General features: G+C 46.7%; 1 protein-coding gene across 4 annotated transcripts in view; it reads right to left on the reverse strand.

Moving 5' to 3' along the window:
• The window catches only part of ATP2C1 (ATPase secretory pathway Ca2+ transporting 1), a 68,103-nt gene extending 50,408 nt beyond the window's left edge, over positions 1–17,695 (reverse strand). The window contains exons 1-2 of one of the 4 annotated variants that reach the window (XR_014503338.1): positions 17,501–17,695; positions 12,973–13,303 (exon numbers count right to left, since the gene is read on the reverse strand). Coding sequence is in view for 2 of the 4 variants with exons in the window: in XM_083404712.1 (XP_083260838.1) it covers positions 12,973–13,047 (75 nt within the window). In the remaining 2 variants the exon portion in view is untranslated. Of the gene's footprint in view, positions 1–1,980; positions 2,370–12,972; positions 13,304–16,668; positions 16,731–17,500 lie in introns of those variants that run through there. The other 3 variants (XM_083404712.1, XM_083404713.1, XM_083404716.1) reach the window with 3 other exon arrangements.

Genomic DNA, 17,695 nt, shown 5'->3' on the forward strand with positions numbered 1-17,695 from the left:
CCCTCCGACGTGATTAACGACCTGAGCCTTTGATGAGGCCTCCAGGCACGTTCCCATTCAGCATAGAATCAAAGCAGCACGCGAAAGTGATGAGATTTATGGCTACATCGCTATGCTTTATTTCTTACTACACAGACAAAAAACACACCCTCTCTCTGTGAAAACAGAGAGCAACTGAAACAAACAAAGGAACAGGAAACCAGTAACGTCACATCCGTCTCCCATGAGACTTCCAACAGCCTGGAATGTCTCTGGAATGTAAACAGAGTCTTGTGACTCTAAAACACTGAACAGCGGCAAACAGAAACTAACAGCTGGCTGGGGTTGGTGGGAGTTGTAGTCCAACAACATCCAGAAGGCCACAGGTTCCCCATCCCTACCATTAGGATGAAACAAGAAGTAATTAATTATACTTGGTACCTAAGCTCATTGGCAATAATAGAAAAAAATGCAGGTTTGCTTATCCATAACAGCATTTTATCCCATCTAGCCAAGATCTTAAATGATCATCACTAATCCTGGTATTGGTTACTTGTGGTAGTATTTTTTTCAGACCTGTGGGGGGCGGGGATTATGCATGTTTAAATAACACCTCCAGTTATATTTTTAAAAGCTATGGCCCTGCTGTTCTATTGTCTGTCTGTCAGTGTGTTAGTATACCAGAGTATCCTTTTGTCCTGCCTGCTTAGTGGGAGCCCAGTTCCTTAGTGGCATAGCAACACACACCTCACACAGATTTTCTACTGGAAATTGTCCTCTTACCACAGAGTATTTAAACAAGTGAATGTTCTGTTTGGATGGATTTGGGTCCTATATGCAAGGTCAACTACAAATAGTGATTAATTCAGATCTGCACCACCATAGAGGGGCTTTGCAGAGAAAACGCCTTGAGTATTGAAAGCACAAGCCCTTCACACAACCTCCTGCTCAATATACAAACCCCAGATCTAGAGCAGCCCCATCAAATGACTGTCTCTGCACCCGATTATAGACCTCCAGGAAGGAAAGAAGTGTTTGGCACGGCATCTGCCCATCAGTAATCAGTCCCATTGTCAAATGCCTCTTCTGGTTTCGAAGCTTCTCCTTGTGTGCAATAAAAATCTACCTTCCTATAACTTAAGCCCAGCAGATCTAGTCCTGCCCTCTAGGGACAAACCTTTGCCCTTACAAAGCGTTATCCATGAGCCCTTACGTCTTTTCTTCTGCAAGCTAAATGCTCCTAGTGCCTTCAGCTTTTCCTCACATCACTTTTGTTTTCCATATCCTACCCAGACAGTATTCATTGCCCTCCAGGTTGTCATTATATATTAAATATTACATTATATACAGTGCTACCTCGGGTTAAGTACTTAATTCATTCCGGAGGTCCGTTCTTAACCTGAAACTGTTCTTAACCTGAAGCACCACTTTAGCTAATGGGGCCTCCTGCTGCCGCTGTGCTGCCGGAACACGATTTCTGTTCTTATCCTGAAGCAAAATTCTAAACCCAAGGTACTATTTCTGGGTTAGTGGAGTCTGGAACCGGAAGCGTATGTAACCTGAAGCGCATGTAACCCGAGGTACCACTGTACAGTGGTACCTCGGTTTAAGAACAGCCCTGTTTACAAAGTATTTGGTTTACAAACTCCACAAAACCGGAAGTAGTGTTCCGGTTTGCGAACTTTACCTCGGTCTAAGAACGGAAGCCAAACGGTAGAAGGGCACTGGCAGCGGGAGGCCTCATTAGGGAAAGCGCGCCTCGGTTTAAGAACGGTTTCGGTTTAAGAACGGACTTCCAGAACGGATTAAGTTCGTAAACTGGGGTACCACTGTATTATATATTATATATACCCTGCCTTTTCCCCTGACAGGGCTCAAGGTGACATACCAATAAACTAAGAACTAAGGGGGGGGGGTGTTAATTAAAAAACAATTAAACAATAGAATTAGAACTTTAGATATAAAATATCTATTAAAAGCATGCAACCACAACAAACTCACCACAACACCAGCCCCCTCATTAAAAGCAGTCAGTCCCCAAAAGCCTGTTGGAAAAAAAAGTTCTTCACCTGCAGGTGGAAGGACAAGGAGGGAGCCAGTCTCTAGCTTCTCTAGGGAAGGAGTTCGAAAAAGTCAAGGAGGAGCCACTAATAAGGTCCTCCTCCTTCTTAAAGTGTGCGGCTTCCAGATTTGCATGAAACCCTTTATCACCACGGACTCCCTCCTCAATGTTGATCATCACCTGACAGGAAGAGGTTGGTGGTGAGATATTAGATCTGCCACCACAATAGCAGATCTGTTGTAGCTCACCCCCTTTTAACCTTGGCTGCATGGCATGATCCAAGCAATACGCTCCCTTCCACACCCACTGTTAGGCCAAGTGTTTTGAAAGACTGCTTGGGTTGCTTGTGCAGTTAGGCTGGTTCCTCTAAAACTCAGTTGCTAAGCAGCAGTTACTAGATATCAATTCTAAGTAACCACAAATGTAGATTACTGCTGTAGAACTTCCTCCCTAGGGCAGATTGTCAGGTATTGAATATTAGCTCTGAGTAACTACAAAAATAAGGGACGCGGGTGGCGCTGTGGGTTAAACCACAGAGCCTTGGACTTGCCGATCAGAAGGTCGCCGGTTCGAATCCCCGTGACAGGGTGAGCTCCTGTTGCTCGGTCCCTGCTCCTGCCAACCTAGCAGTTCAAAAGCACGTCAAAGTGCAAGTAGATAAATAGGTACTGCTCTGGCAGGAAGGTAAACGGTGTTTCCGTGTGCTGCTCTGGTTTGCCAGAAGCGGCTTAGTCATGCTGGCCCCATGACCCGGAAGCTGTACGCCGGCTCCCTGGGCCAATAAAGCGAGATGAGCGCCGCAATCCCAGAGTCGGCCACGACTGGACCTAATGGTCAGGGGTCCCTTTACCTTAACTACAAAAATAAGTGTAGCTTGGTGCTGTAGAAATCTTTCCCCATGCCACCTCACATCATCAGGGTGACAATCTGTCCTATCTTACAGGACAGTCCCTCCACTTGAATGAGTCCTCTATTGTAGGGCTGCGCAGGCCGAATCTGCTTTAAAGTACCACAAGAAAGGAAAGCAAGAAGGCATTTGATATTGGCCATTAGCAGTGAGCACCTGAACAACACCTGGCCATAGTCTTCTTCCCCACAATGATGAGATGGCTTGCATTTCTATTTAAATGACGGCCATTATTTCTAAAATTATTTCTAAAATTTTAATGTATTTTTCATCTTTGTTGGAAGCCTGCCAGAGTGGCTGGGGAAACCCAGCCAGATGGGCGGGGTTCTTCTTCTTCTTCTTCTTCTTCTTCTTCTTCTTCTTCTTCTTCTTCCTACAATTAAGCCTGGGCAACCTTGAAGCAAAATCAGTGTCCTTTGCTGTCCTTAGTCTCTCAGAAGGCTGACGGTTCAGAAGGGTCTTTAGGGAGCATTCCTGGAACTCTTTTATACAGCTCTTTTAGTCTATGGTGTTCGTCATCTTAAATTGTAATTAAGTATTGATTTTGATGTTTTCCTGGGCTGCCCCCAAGGGCCCTTATGGTGATAGGGCAGGATATAAATCTAATCGACAAATTAATGCCAGAATTTAAATGCATTTTATTTCACATTAGCAAAATGCCTGAAAAGTCGTATGTGTGGAGGGAACTTTTTATAAGAGTACAAGACACCCTTTTGGGTTCTGTATGCGTTCTGTAGGGGAGGGGGGTCCCTCTTGTACAGATGCCCCCTCCATTTTTACTTGGTGTTTGGACACTTGCTGTTCTTTTCCTAGATCCCTGAAACAAAATCTTGTACCTGTCAGTATGGGCAGGAAGGTTTTGCCCCCATCACAGCAGTATCCACAAGAGTACATCACCTTACTTTTCTTCACAAGAGCATATGAAATCATTTAATTTATTTAAGGTGGGGTGGGGGTGGGATAGACAACCTATGAGACTGAGGCAGCATGGCTACTGGGTGCTATAGTCATTTCTGGAAAGCTCCAGGTTCCCCATCCACCCCATTTTAAATGAACATCCAAAACAAAAATTGCTTTCTTCTATTTCGAATAGCTTATTCCTATTAAATTCATCATTGGGAATGCACACAATTCCTCTGAACAAATTTCTGTTTACTTAAAAGCACACCTTCTCTAAGACTTTTTCAAAAGTCTGCACCTTTTATCCAGGGTTAAAAATAGAGCAGCCTCTACTATCCATGAATTGCAAGGCACTTCTAAAAGCAGCACAAAGAGCAATTTGGTCTTAGGAGATACGCAGTGGGGAGCTGAGTCACAGCAGAGGTTTAACTGCCGAGTAGTCCTGGCTCTTGTTCTGTCCACAATGACAATTATAATTATGCAATTAATATTGCATTGTGTAATATTACGAGCATTCAGTGGGTCTGACCAAAGAGAAGAGTTGTCTATTTCCCACCAAAAAGGAAACTTTAACAGCTCTCAGAAGACTTAAAATAGGACTTTTTTATAGGAGATACTTACATTTGCATGCCACCATCTCTACATGTCACTGAACACACCAGGTTTAATTATGAATTAAGATTTACCATTTGCCATGCATGACAGCCACTACTCAAAGGCAGTGGCGTAGCGTGGGTTGTCAGCACCCGGGGCAAGGCAAGTAATTTGCGCCCCCTACCCCGGGGCAAGGCAAGTAATTTGCGCCCCCCCCCCCCCGCTGCACTGTCCCTCCCCCAGATAGTCCATCGCTCTCTCTCCGCACTGCACCGCACGCCTGGCACCCTCCCCTCCACAGTGGGCGGTGACCCGGCGGCTCGGATCGGATTCGCACAGCCAGCACTGCAGTGTGAGAGAGTGAGTGAGCCAGGTAGGGGCAGAGAGCTGCGAGTGCGAGCGCGCGCCCCCTCCAGATGTTGCGCCCGGTGCGGCCGGCCCCCCCCCTGCACCCCCATGCTACGCCACTGCTCAAAGGTCCCCGGTTATATGAAATGGATGCTTGATAAGATTTATTCAACATAGCAATGCAAGATCCACAGGACAGTGGTTTTTTAAAGGAGCTAAACCAGTTCTCACTAACAGAAGTACGGCATTAAAGTGACACACCCAGGCCAAGAATCTGACGTGTACATGTGACTCTTTCTTTTTCCTTTCACCTTCTAGAAATCTGCAGCAAACTGTCATACACAGTTCTTTTTTGCTGTAGGAAACCAAATGCTCAAGCACAGGAATGACAATAAATGCCCAATATTAGAATAAATTTTATAACAGCAGTGTGTACTGGGAAGAATTCCAGAAGCAGTTCTGAAAAGTGCCAAATCATTTCCCTGTCTGCGTGATCAGGCAACCCAATCTCTCTATACAAACTTGTTACTTTTGCAGACATTCTCCTGCTCTTAGCACCCTTTGGACAGCTGAACCTGAACCATCCATGATGCCACTGGTGCTTGGGCCTGTTTGACCCAGCAAAAAAGTTGGACGCACACTTTATTCTGCCAGAGAATTAGGTTATGTGGATCTGGGCCAAAGAAATTACTTCATTATTATGCAGAGTTGCTAGGTAGTTAACAATGGGATATGTGGAAACGCTAGATAGCTAATAAGCCAAGCGGAATTCATAATTACATATACAAGTGCGAGGGAGAAACCTGCTGAACTAAGGTTCAGGCAAAGATAAAGAGCCTGAAGTGAATGAAATGCGCAACTTTACATAAGCCAGAGCTCTAGGTGTTCTCAAACACTAAATATATAACAAGCTGATAAACCCCATAGAAAAATATGCTAAATACTCTCATATCACCAAAATGTATTCTGCAGCTTGAGACCCAGATCCCTGAAGGGGAGCCTCTCCCTTTATCAGTCTGCCTAGAATCATAGGGGCCAACTCCTAGGGGATGAGGGGTCTTGCCCCCCCTAAAATATTTGAGGGGGTCAGCCCCCCCCACCAGAGTTGATGGACATTTGTAGGGGAATCATAGCTATATGTTATAATCCTCACTTGTTCTCAAAACGCGCACCACAGTATAGTAATCTGAACACTGGTATTGCTTCATAGCTGTATCACTTGATTCTGAGTACAGTGGTACCTCGGGTTAAGTACTTAATTCATTCTGGAGGTCCGTTCTTAACCTGAAACTGTTCTTAACCTGAAGCACCACTTTAGCTAATGGGGCCTCCTGCTGCCGCCGCGCTGCCGGAGCACAATTTCTGTTCTCATCCTGAAGCAAAGTTCTTAACCTGAAGCACTATTTCTGGGTTAGCGGAGTCTGTAAGCTGAAGCGTATGTAACCCGAGGTACCACTGTAGCTTGAAAGCCTCCATGGACTTTACTAGACAGTAAGCACACAGTTCTGGGATGAAGGAGGGTTGAGGATTTGGTAGAGCACCAGGGCAGGAGGCCCAAAAGCCGCTTCACTCTCCAGCTGATTCACAGCAGATTTGAAGCAGACAGAAAATGAGCTGTCAAATAGGAGATGTTAAAAAGGACCTAGGGGTCTTAGTAAATCACAAGCTTAACATGAGTCAACAGTATGGTTCAACAGCAGAACTAAAAGGCTGGATGGCCATCTGTCATAGATGCTTTAGTTGAGCTTCCTGCATTTCGGGGGGTTGACCCTCAGGACCCCTTCCAACTCTACAATTCTATGATTCTTTGACTGTGCAACTCCCAGACACTTGTTCCCTGGAAGCATGCATTTTAGAGCTTAAAAATGAGAGCTCTGTGATCAACCAAGTTACTGAGGGAAGGCAGTTAGACAGTAGAGCAATACCCTACCCTGTTTAATTCTGTTCAGCTAATTATAAAGGTTATGGCTCACAGGCCCAACGTTCCTCTGCAATATCCTCACAGTGACAGCAATAGCTCAGACTGGTCTCCACTACACGGGAACTTGGACATGTTTGAGTTTGGGAGGGCAGCACAGGTTAAGCTGCAGTGGTCACACCAGTTGACTCTGGGGTTGCGGCGCCCATCTCGCTTTATTGGCTGAAGGAGCCGGCGTACAGCTTCCAGGTCATGTGGCCAGCATGACTAAGCCGCTTCTGGCGAACCAGAGCAGCGCACAGAAACGCCGTTTACCTTCCTGCCGGAGCAGTACCTATTTATCTACTTGTACTCTGATGTGCTTTCGAACTGCTAGGTTGGCAGGAGCAGGGACTGAGCAACGGGAGCTCACCCCGTCACAGGGATTCGAACCGCCGACCTTCTGATTGGCAAACCCTAGGCTCTGTGGTTTAACCCACAGCGCCACCTGCGTCCCATACCAACAAAAATAGGGAGCTTCTAAATCCACCAGAACTCTTCATCAGGCTTCTGTTAAGCAAAGTGGAAGAGTGGAATGAGGTGGGGCAGGGAGGAAAACTGCCTTGGAACTGAAGCCATAACATTTATGTCTGCATTGGTCAAAAAAATCAGAAGGGGCATGATTTTGACCCTGAGGGAATTCCTGAGAACTAATTATGAATCCACGGCACTGCATTCCTTATACCCATAAAGCTTGCCCTGAAAGATTTTATTCCATTTTATTTCATTTTACTAGGTCAGCTGCTTATCTATTAGGCCGTATTCTATAAATGCCTACTGGAAATTGTGACTGGCTCTCAGAATTAATCCAGCGCTCTGCCATCACTCAGTGGAACATTGCCTCTTTTACAAGAGATGTAAAAACTCTGCACTAGACGCCATTCTAGTCATTAATGCCTGGAATCCTGCCCTTAGTCAACGTGCTTTATGTTCCTGAGTGACAGCTTGGCTGCTTGTTCTGCAGCCCATCTGCTTGCATGGCAACTTGCCACCTTTGCAAGGTGATCTAGCTTTAGCAGAAACAGAACATCAGCCAGAGGGAAGCGACATGAGAAAAGCCTGCCTCCACCTTTGGCATAAAGCACATCCATCCATTCAAACTTTCTATGGACTTATGCCAGTAGATTTGCAGCACAAGAAAAACATGAAGCAACAGGCACAGCTATGATTTATATTGCAATTGTGAACCTGCCTAGAGAAATCAGCTGGGAACAACTACTTGCTTTACTGACATTTTTTTAAAATCATTGTGCATTTATTTTCTGATTGCAAAGCTCACCCTTAATGTTTCAAGTCTATTTCGGATTCTTTAAAAATGTGAATATTTCATAGAAAGTCAGTGTGATGGCCTGGGAATCCGATTCAGAGGCTGAACTGGAGGAATCTCAGCCTGCACAGGAGTCCCTGCCTCCAGGGCCGCCTGAGCTGGGGCAGGGCCTTGATTCTGAAGCGCCTGCACCTGTGCCGGATCCTCAGGAGCAGGCACCAGGTGAATCCACTCTGACTCCGGAGGCAATTGAGGACGCATTGCCTACAGGTGCGCCTCTCCTAGCCCTGTCAGGGGAAAGTGAGTCTCCCCCTGGGTCCAGTAACCCTCCAGCCTCTCCTGAGCTGCAGAGGCTCAGGGCAGAGAGGCGGAGGGAACTGGTTTCTCCCAGGAGGAGTGCTCGCCTTAAGGCCAGGAGAGGCGGGTCTCCTTGGGGCCGGGACCGCCCCTGGCCTCAGAGAAGATAAAGGCCAGTCAGCCCGGTCCCAGGTTGCGGGAGCAACTTGAAGAGCTGTTTCGGCCAGCACCCAGTCCGGTTCCCCCAGAGTTCCTGTCCTTGCCCGGCTCCTCGCTGTGGACCCCACTTCGCCTGTGGAGGACTGTCTGCCGACCCTCAACTCAGGTCCTGGACCTCGCCCCACGGTAACCTCCCCCCTGGACCAGCACAGGCAGATATGTTATTAGAGTGTAGGAGAACCAACCAAACAGATCCCATGTCTTCCAATATCCTGCTGGACCAAGCCTTGAGCTCTTGCTGGTGGTCTGGGGTGTAAAATGTTACAGAGGTTAATGTTTCTGCAGCATGTTTTCTGCTTTGTAATTTCATTAGTGACAATAGATGGGTACCAACTCCAAATAAATATTCGACAGGCTTGGCAGTTTCAAATTTTTAAGCTTTGTTTACTAAAAACATGTCAAATAAATATGCTAAATTACGTAGGTCAACCTCTAGGGCCATCAGAAAAATTCGTAGTACAAATTACCCTATGCAAATCAAGTTGAAAAGGAAAACCTTCCTATTCAAAGTTTTCCAGAAAATGTACATCATTTGCTCCTGCTCAGTAAAACTGTCTTTCATCTCAATTCTGCATTTGTTATCCCAACAGGAGACTCCACAGAAGGCAAAATCCCAGTTTACCAAGTTATAAGCAGAGCCGTCTTTCCGATAGGGTTTAGTGGTGTGTCGCACCAGGGCACTGGTCTCTCAGGGGCGCTGCAGCAAGGGGGGAGCTGCGCGGCTTTGCCGGTAGCCTCCCCTTTCCCTGTACGCCCGCCAGCTGCGCCCTGCCAACCATAAGGCTGGGGGGCGTGCAGCTTCCCCCCAAGCCTCTGTGGGTTTCGCTCTCCTCCCGAGAAGGCTTGGGAGGGGCGCAACTTCACTCTCGAGCCTCTGCAGGGATCGCTCTCCTGCAGTGGCATGGGGGAGAGTTGAGCCCTCCCCCCGGATGGCTGGCTGTGCGCAGCTACGGCCACCCCAACACTATCCGTGGTAATTTGGGGGTCCCAAATTACCCCCAATGAGGTGATTGGTAAAAAGGAACTGACGCCCATTATATAGCCTTTCCATGCTTAGCTAAGCACCAATACCAATACAGTGGTACCTCGGGTTAAGAACTTAATTCATTCCGGAGGTCCGTTCTTAACCTGAAACTGTTCTTAACCTGAAGCACCACTTTAGCTAATGGGGCCTCCTGCTGCTGCTGCGTCGCCGGAGCCTGATTTCTGTTCTCATCCTGAAGCAAAGTTCTTAACCCAAGGTACTATTTCTGGGTTAGCAGAGTCTGTAACCTGAAGCGTATGTAACCCGAGGTACCACTGTATACCCTGAGTTGCCAGCTGCTCCTTATTCCAGGGCCCCCATCACTGCATTAAACATATTTTAAACTTTTGGGCAGGGGGGAAGAATCCAGACCCAGAAGCTGGCTGTGTCCCTTCAAGCATCTCCTTCTGGCTCAGACATGCAGAATAAATATATGTATATGTATATGTATATGTATATGTATATGTATATGTATATGTATATGTATCTCTATGTCTCTATCTCTATCTCTATCTCTCTATCTAGCATCCACATTTCAGGCTCCTTAATCATGAACCATAGCCATGCATATTACTTCCCATATTTCCACAGAATATGTGCAGAATATGTCCAGACATTGCAGCATTTCCCTGATCATGGAAAATGCCAACCCTTCTGTTATCACTCCTAGCAAAAACGCAAAGGAGACAAATTGTGCTGACTTTGTAGCACGTGAAAAAGATGCCAAAGAGTTAAACGGCAGCAAGGAACATTTTTTTTGCCAAGGAAAGATAGAGTAGCTTGAATACTCAAATAACTTCAGCCATGGGGATAATATAAATCCTATAAGAAGATCAAGAGAAGCCTAGCTGGAGTCTAAAGACATTTTCCTCAGCATTACGATCATAAACTTTGCTTATCTTGAATGGTACATGCTGCGCTATTGGTATGCCGTGAGAGCTCACTGGGTTCTTTTTGTTTAGCCGTACACCTAATCTTACCTCAAACTTATTTTGATTTACTGGGGCTCTTTTCATCAGAAATTATTTTCCAAGGCTAAACAAGAGCTATTACACCTGTTGCTGTTCCACAAATGGTGATCTTGCAACAAGAGTATTAATTCAAAACAACCGCTTCCTACTTCTTTTTTTTCTTTTTTAAAAAAGAGTTACATAACAGCAACAGTTTGGAGTCCCATTTGTCAGACGTGTCTCAAAGCAAACAGCTCCTGCAACAGATTTGACACTTGCAAGAGACATGCTTTGGGTTTTCAAAAATTATTTTATCTAAATTAAAATCTTGCCCTATTTAAATGAAACACGGGCTACAGCCCCTTCCAATCAACCATTCTCTAGCTTCAGACTAGCCCGCTGAAGTATTGGCTGAATGACTTTATAGCCTCCAATTTGTTTCACAGAAAATCCAATTAATATTTTCAGCAATTATAGCAATGCCCAATATCCATAGCAATAGTATAGCATAGTTTAACAATTCCCAATATCCATTCCTCTGAGACTGTATAGGATTTCACGCTTCCCATTTTTGAGCTCTCACTAGTATGATATATACCCCTGTTTTCTGGTCACATCACCATGGGCAGAACAGATGGCTTTTATTTGAAGCACATTGTCTGGATTCATGTACCCAAATTCTGAGGCAATGGGGGGGCAGTGAGCAAGGCTCAAGGCAGTTTACAAAAAAATAATAATACAACAAAATTATCAATAAGGAAAAAATAACAATGATAATTTAAGACTTTCAGAAAGTTAAAATAACAATATAAATTTAAAACAGATTAGAACTCACAGCAGCTTTCTAAATATACAGGTAGGCATTTCTAAGCAAAAAAGTTTTAGCAGGTGCCAGAAAGGGTACTGTGATGGCCTGGGATTCGGACTCGGAGGCTGAACCTGAGGAATCCCAGCCTGCACAGGAGTCCCCGCCTCCAGAACCAGCTGAGCCGGGGCTGGGGCATGAGCCTGAAGGGTCCTCACCTGTGCTGGATCCTCAGGTGCAGGCACCAGCTGAGTCTGCTCTGGCTCCTGAGGTGATGGAGGACCCATTGCATGCAGGTGCTCCTCTCCCAGCCCTCTCAGGGGAAGCTGAGGTTGCCTCTGGGTCTGGTAACCCTCCAGCCTCTCCTGAGCTGCAGAGGCTCAGGGCAGAGAGGCGGAGGGAACTAAGTTCCCGCAGGAGGAGTGCTGGCCTCCAGGCCAGGAGGGGCGAGTCACCTGAGGATCGGGGCCGCCCTATGCCTCGGGGCAGATAAAAGCCAGCCAGCCCCAGTCCCAGGTTGCGGGAGCAACATTGTTGGTAGCCTGTTCCTGCCTGCACCCTGTCCTGCTCTCCTGCCAGAGTTCCTGATCTCACCCGACTCCCTGCCTTGGACCCTGCTTCAGCTTTGATGGACAGCCTCCATACCACACACTCAACCTCGGACTGGACTCGGACCTCGCTGCATGGTTAACCCTCGGGACCAGCACAGGTACAGTGGTGCCTCGCAAGACGAAAAGAATCTGTTCCGTGAGTCTCTTCGTCTAGCGGTTTTTTCGTCTTGCGAAGCAAGCCCATTAGCGGATTAGCAGATTAGCGCTATTAGCGGCTATCAGCGGCTATTAAAGGCTTAAGGGATTAGCGGATTAGCTGCTAAAAGGCTATTAGCAGCTTAGTGCCTTAGAAAAAGGGGGTGGGGAGCGGAAAAAAAACCCCGGAATCGCAAGACATTTTCGTCTTGCGAAGCAAGCCCACAGAGAAATTCGTTCTGCGAAGCACCTCCAAAACGGAAAACCCTTTCGTCTAGCGGGTTTTCCGTCTTGCGAGGCATTCGTCTTGCGGGGCACCACTGTACATTGAAGATGCCTGCTGGATATCAATAGGCAGGGAGTTCCCAAGCGTAGGTGCTGCCACACTAAAAGATTGAGTTCCTACAGATGCAGAGCAGGTATTATGTGGCACCAGGGCTGTCTTAAGCATATGTGGTGCCAGGGTGCCCCCCCCCCCAGGTTGCCCAGTCCCAGGCACGCAGGAGGGCGGAGCTGGCCAGCCGCCTCAGCGTCTTGCTGGCTCGGTCATCCCCGAACGTGCGGCGCAAAGCCGCCCGCAGCAGAAGAGCCCGCTGTGGCGCTCTGACCAACAGGCGGGCTCTTCCCCGGACTCAACTCTCGGGCCCTGGACTCTCGGCCTGGTGCCCCTGAAACCCCGGCACCCAGGTGCCCCACACCCCTAGCGCCTATGGGTAAGACAGCCCTGTGTGGCAGCTCTAACACTTCCAGTTCCACTGATCGAAGCAGTCAAGTGGGTATATATGAACCTTTTGGCTTCAACCTGTCAACAGCAAGGCAAGGGGACTTTCAACTATGCAATTCTTTAATTAGATATAAATATTATAACATAAACAAACCAAGTCCAGGGGAGGAAAACAACCAGAAAGCAAACTAACCTCTTTACTCTTCTTCTCTTGCTCATCTCCTCCCACATTTCCTTTCCTCCTTCTCTGAAGCAAACCTCCTTCCATATTCTCCCTGAAATCTTTTTCTTTCTTTCTTGATAATACCTTGTAACACAGGGACAGGCGGAAAAGGGCAAAGCCAGCCTTCAATTGCCCTTATAAAGAACCGGAGCAGATTCCCCAGCAAATGTTCTTAAAGAGAGGTCAAATCTAATTAACAGCAGTGAGAGAGATAGGTTTTCTTCTTTGCGTGAAAACTGGAGTTGAGCCAAAATTTCTCAGGAGACTTTTTTTCCTGAAGTCCTGAGATTTTCTTTCACCCCTGTAGAAAAATAAAAAGACTACTTAATTTTCTTTGCTCATTCTTCACCTCGCATGCACACAACGCACAGAATAATGCTAGAACTGAGGTGTGCAAAATGGTGGCCAGGCAGACTACAATGTTGCTGAGGTTGCAGCGACAATTTAGAGATCTTTTCCTCTCCTGCTAAAGAAATTTTGTGAAATAGCCTCCCCGATTTGCCAGGAAACAGGTGGATAATTTTAAGAGGCCATTTGTGAACCATTCAAATACAAAATTTCCCATGGAGTTTTTGGGTAACAGATAAACATTAAATACAGATATAAATATTTTACATAAAGTCTCCTAGGTTAATGAAGTAATCTAACTAACTATGTGGGGTCTTGCTAAAATTGGCTTAAGCAGCAGCAGCAACAAAGGTGTTTCTAATTTCAAGCCAGACTTTAAGGGGATGCAGTGCAACCTTTTACATATTTACTCAGAAATCTGTTCCAAGTGTTCAGCAGAGCTTGCTCAGAAGTAAATGGGCCTGGATTTGTAGCCTGAACCCTTGGTCCTACAACATAAAACCAGATTATAAAGCATATTTACTCAAAAAGTAGGCCCTGCAAGGGCTGCCATATTTTGAAGAGCAAAAAAGAGCACACATTTGCTGACTTCTACTTTTAACTATGGATCATTATGACGACTCTACCCATGAAAAAGAGGACGCGTCCTGGAAAAAGTGGACATACAGCAACCCTACCAGCCTCCAGGGACAAATCAGTCTACCGTAGTAAAACATATAAAAAGGTTGCAATCCCAAATTCCTGTACTATCAATATCAATAAACCTGACTTCCAAGTGGGCCTTGTTAAGATGAAGGTTGAAAAGCTGATACCCTTCGGCATATCTACATTACAAATTTAGACTGGTTTCAAGCCTATTTAACTATGATGCTGCTCAAGGAAATCTAGACATTCAACCTGAGCATCTTTCCATTCCTGTCCACAGAGGCTTCTCCTGAAATGAAAACAGCAGCTTGGGAGAGACCATTTTTGTCAGGGAGGTGGTAGGCAGAGAGAATCAACCTCCTCCTCTCTCCACCCTCCTCTTGCAGCTGCTCTGACTGACTCCAAGGATACTATTTCCCCCCAAAGTGTGCCATTTAATTAATTTCATGTCAGGTTTTGCTCGGCTGAATGGGAGTTACTTCCCACAAGAGGACTCAGCACTGCTGCCTAGGGCTGCAAAATGAGAGATCCTCAACACACCTCTTGCCTCCCTGATGGCTTCCCTCCCATCCATTCTTCTCCTGATCTTGGCACCCACTTCCTTTTCCTGACTGCAGAGATCCAGGTGTAAAGTACAGCAGCAGCAAAAGGGAAGCAGATGAGGCCTGTGGGAGGAACAGGTGAGGTACCCATTCCCATAAGGCAGTGATGGCGAACTTTTTAGAGGCGGAGTGCCCAAACTGCAACCCAAAACCCACTTATTTATCGCAAAGGGCCAACAAGGCCATTTAACCTGAATTGGTGCATAAGCTGCAGTAGCTGTCACAACTCTGACTCCTACTTAGCCCTTAAGAAAGAAGTACCTGGTTACCATATTGCTTTGTATCTGGGGAATTTGTGTGAAGTCTAGGCAAGCTCTCTCAGTGTTTGCATTGAAAGAGAAGATGCATATATGTCTTTTTGCGGTTCATTAACCCAACAATTAAGGGCGCGGGTGGCGCTGTGGACTAAACCACTGAGCCTAGGGCTTGCCGATTGGAAGGTCGGCAGTTCGAATCCCCGCAACGGGTTGAGCTGCTGTTGCTTGGTCCCAGCTCTTGCCAACCTAGCAGTTCAAAAGCACGTCAAAGTGCAAGTAGATAAATAGGTACCACTCTGGCGGGAAGGTAAATGGCATTTCCGTGCGCTGCTCTGGTTTCGCCAGAAGCGGCTTGCGGCTTAGTCATGTTGGCTACATGACCCGGAAAAACTGTCCGTGGACAAACATCGGCTCCCACGGCCAGGAAAGAGAGATGAGCGCCACAACCCCAGACTTGTTCGCGACTGGACTTAACTGCCAGGAGTCCTTTACCTTTACCTTTTTAACCCAACAATTACCCATTCTCAGCGCTGTTGTTTGCCTTCATGAAGGTAAGTGTAGTTAATATGTTTTGACATCACCACCACAAGACTGGGTTTGTCTTCTCTATGAGATACTCATCTTCTCTGTTAGGATAAAATACTTGTTTCTGCAGCAGTCAGAGCAGCTTTTAGAGAAAATAAATTCCAACAGTGTTTTTCCCGCTCCCCCGCCCAGCCCTGACTGGCCCCTATGCAGGGTGTCCAGCGTGGCCCCTGGCGCGCCCCCACTCACTGTACTTGGTTGTGGTAGAGCTTGGTAAAGAAGTATGGCAGAAAGTGGGAGGCTATCATGGCGTGGCGAGGCTGGTGGGGCCCGGAGCCCCAGTGCCGGGTGAAGGGCGATGAGGATGGGCGGCGGCGGCCCTGCCTGGCTACCTGGCACTGGAACAAAGTGGTTTCTGGAAGCTCGCCAGCGATGCCATCCTCCCCTGCTGGCTCCCGTGTGACGCACGCTGCCCGGAGCCTCCCATTGGCCCCAGCCAGAGGGTGTGTAAAGCCTCAACCTCACAGCAGGAGGAAGAGGAGGGTGGCTGCTCGGCTGCCCAAGTTGAGCTGGGGACTCGACGCACCGCTCTCGCCTTCTGCCGGCTCTGTGCTGGGGAACCGGCACACGTGCCCACAGAGAGGGCTCTGAGTGCCGCCTCTGGCACATAGCTGTCAACTTACAGATTTGAAAATAAGGGGCCAGCAGCCTCGAAAATAAGGGATCAGCAGCCAAAATAAGGGATCAACAATTACTTTGATGAAATGCATATTTTGTTGTGTGCAAATAGCTTTAGGTCCATAAATTACCATATAGCATATATTCAACACAAAAAAACAGCAACAATTTGTTGTTGACAAAGGACTGCTGGACATAGAAAGGGCCCCATTACCTTCAGTAGCTTATTTAAGGGACATCATCAATAAGGGACAGCAGCGGGGCATGGCGCTGGGATAAGGGACTGTCCCGCCAAATAAGGGACGGTTGACAGCTATGCTCTGGCAACGCATGCCATAGGTTCGCCACCAGTGCCATAAGACATGGATGGGGAACCTGTAGTCTTTTGGACGCCTATCAGCCCCAGCTAACATGGCTAATGGCCAAGGAGCTGTAGGGTAACAACATCTGGAAGGCCACAGGTGCCCCATCCCTGCCCATGGTGGGAAAGCAATGCAGCTCCTCACTCACGCTCTCTTCAGCCAACTCTGCTGAAACACCAGGGATTCTCCACCCTCCCTTTTACCCTGCTTGGTTTCCAGTTGCTCGGCTGAAGCCTTCCAGCAGCTTACATTGCCAGTTGCCCCTTTCCAGTTCTATCCCCCTGGGTTCTCTTTTAGATGGCTTCTCGCTTGGTGTACTTTGGTTCCCATGGCAACTATTGGAAGCTGGCAGCCTACCTCTCTTCTGCTTTCCAGCAAGAACTCACTACTACATCTGGGAAGCCTCATCAGTGCCTGAAGCCAAGTCCTAATATCACAATGCTAGCAAGTCTGAGTGCACAAACCCCCACCACCGTAATTGTTTCCATCTCCGTGGGCAAATTTAGCCTCAGTCTGTCTTTCTTTTCAAAACCTTACTTCTTGAAATCCTGAATCGCTTGCCTTAGCCAAAGGAACGTGCATTATTTGATTGTGATTTCAGATACTAATCATTTCACAAATAGTTATATGGTAGCAGAACTTAGGCTACAAAGGGATGATCTCCTGGCAGTTTTATTTCAAGAGAACAGGAGGGAATACAAAAGAATGAAGGAACAATGTGTCTTTAAAAACCGCAGGAGTTCAACAGGTGCAGTGTCTCCCTTCAGAGGAATACAGCTATAGGTAAATCAACACTTGTTGAATTTTGGCACAGTGTCCCTGTCACAGAAAGGGTAATCCAGAAAAGATTTTTTTAAAAGAAGCCAGCATGCTTATCTATGATAACAATGAGAAGAAGTGCTTTGTTGTTAGGGTATGGTATTTTCACTTAATTAGCTGGCAAATGTTTGATATTTGACACTTATACGCACTTTTGTTAAAGCAGGAAGATGCTTTAAAATATTATTGTGAAATGGCAGCCTTGGTGATTCTAATGGAAGGCTACACACACACACACACACACACACACACAATTTCCTACCTAGAAGTCCAGTTTTCTGTTCAAACTGCTTTGTTCACCTTCAGAAGTTATTCTGGGAGCAGAATGTTTTTGCTGGCCACAGCTTCTTTGTAAAACTGCTATACACACTTCCCAATAGCATATAACCGTAGAACAATAACTGAACGAGAGGCACCACTATGGGGTACTTAAGTCAGAGGGACCTGGGTTCAAATC

Source organism: Podarcis tiliguerta (genome assembly GCF_965153285.1).
Source record: "Podarcis tiliguerta genome assembly, chromosome: 12".
In the NCBI taxonomy this organism is placed as follows: domain Eukaryota; kingdom Metazoa; phylum Chordata; class Lepidosauria; order Squamata; family Lacertidae; genus Podarcis; species Podarcis tiliguerta.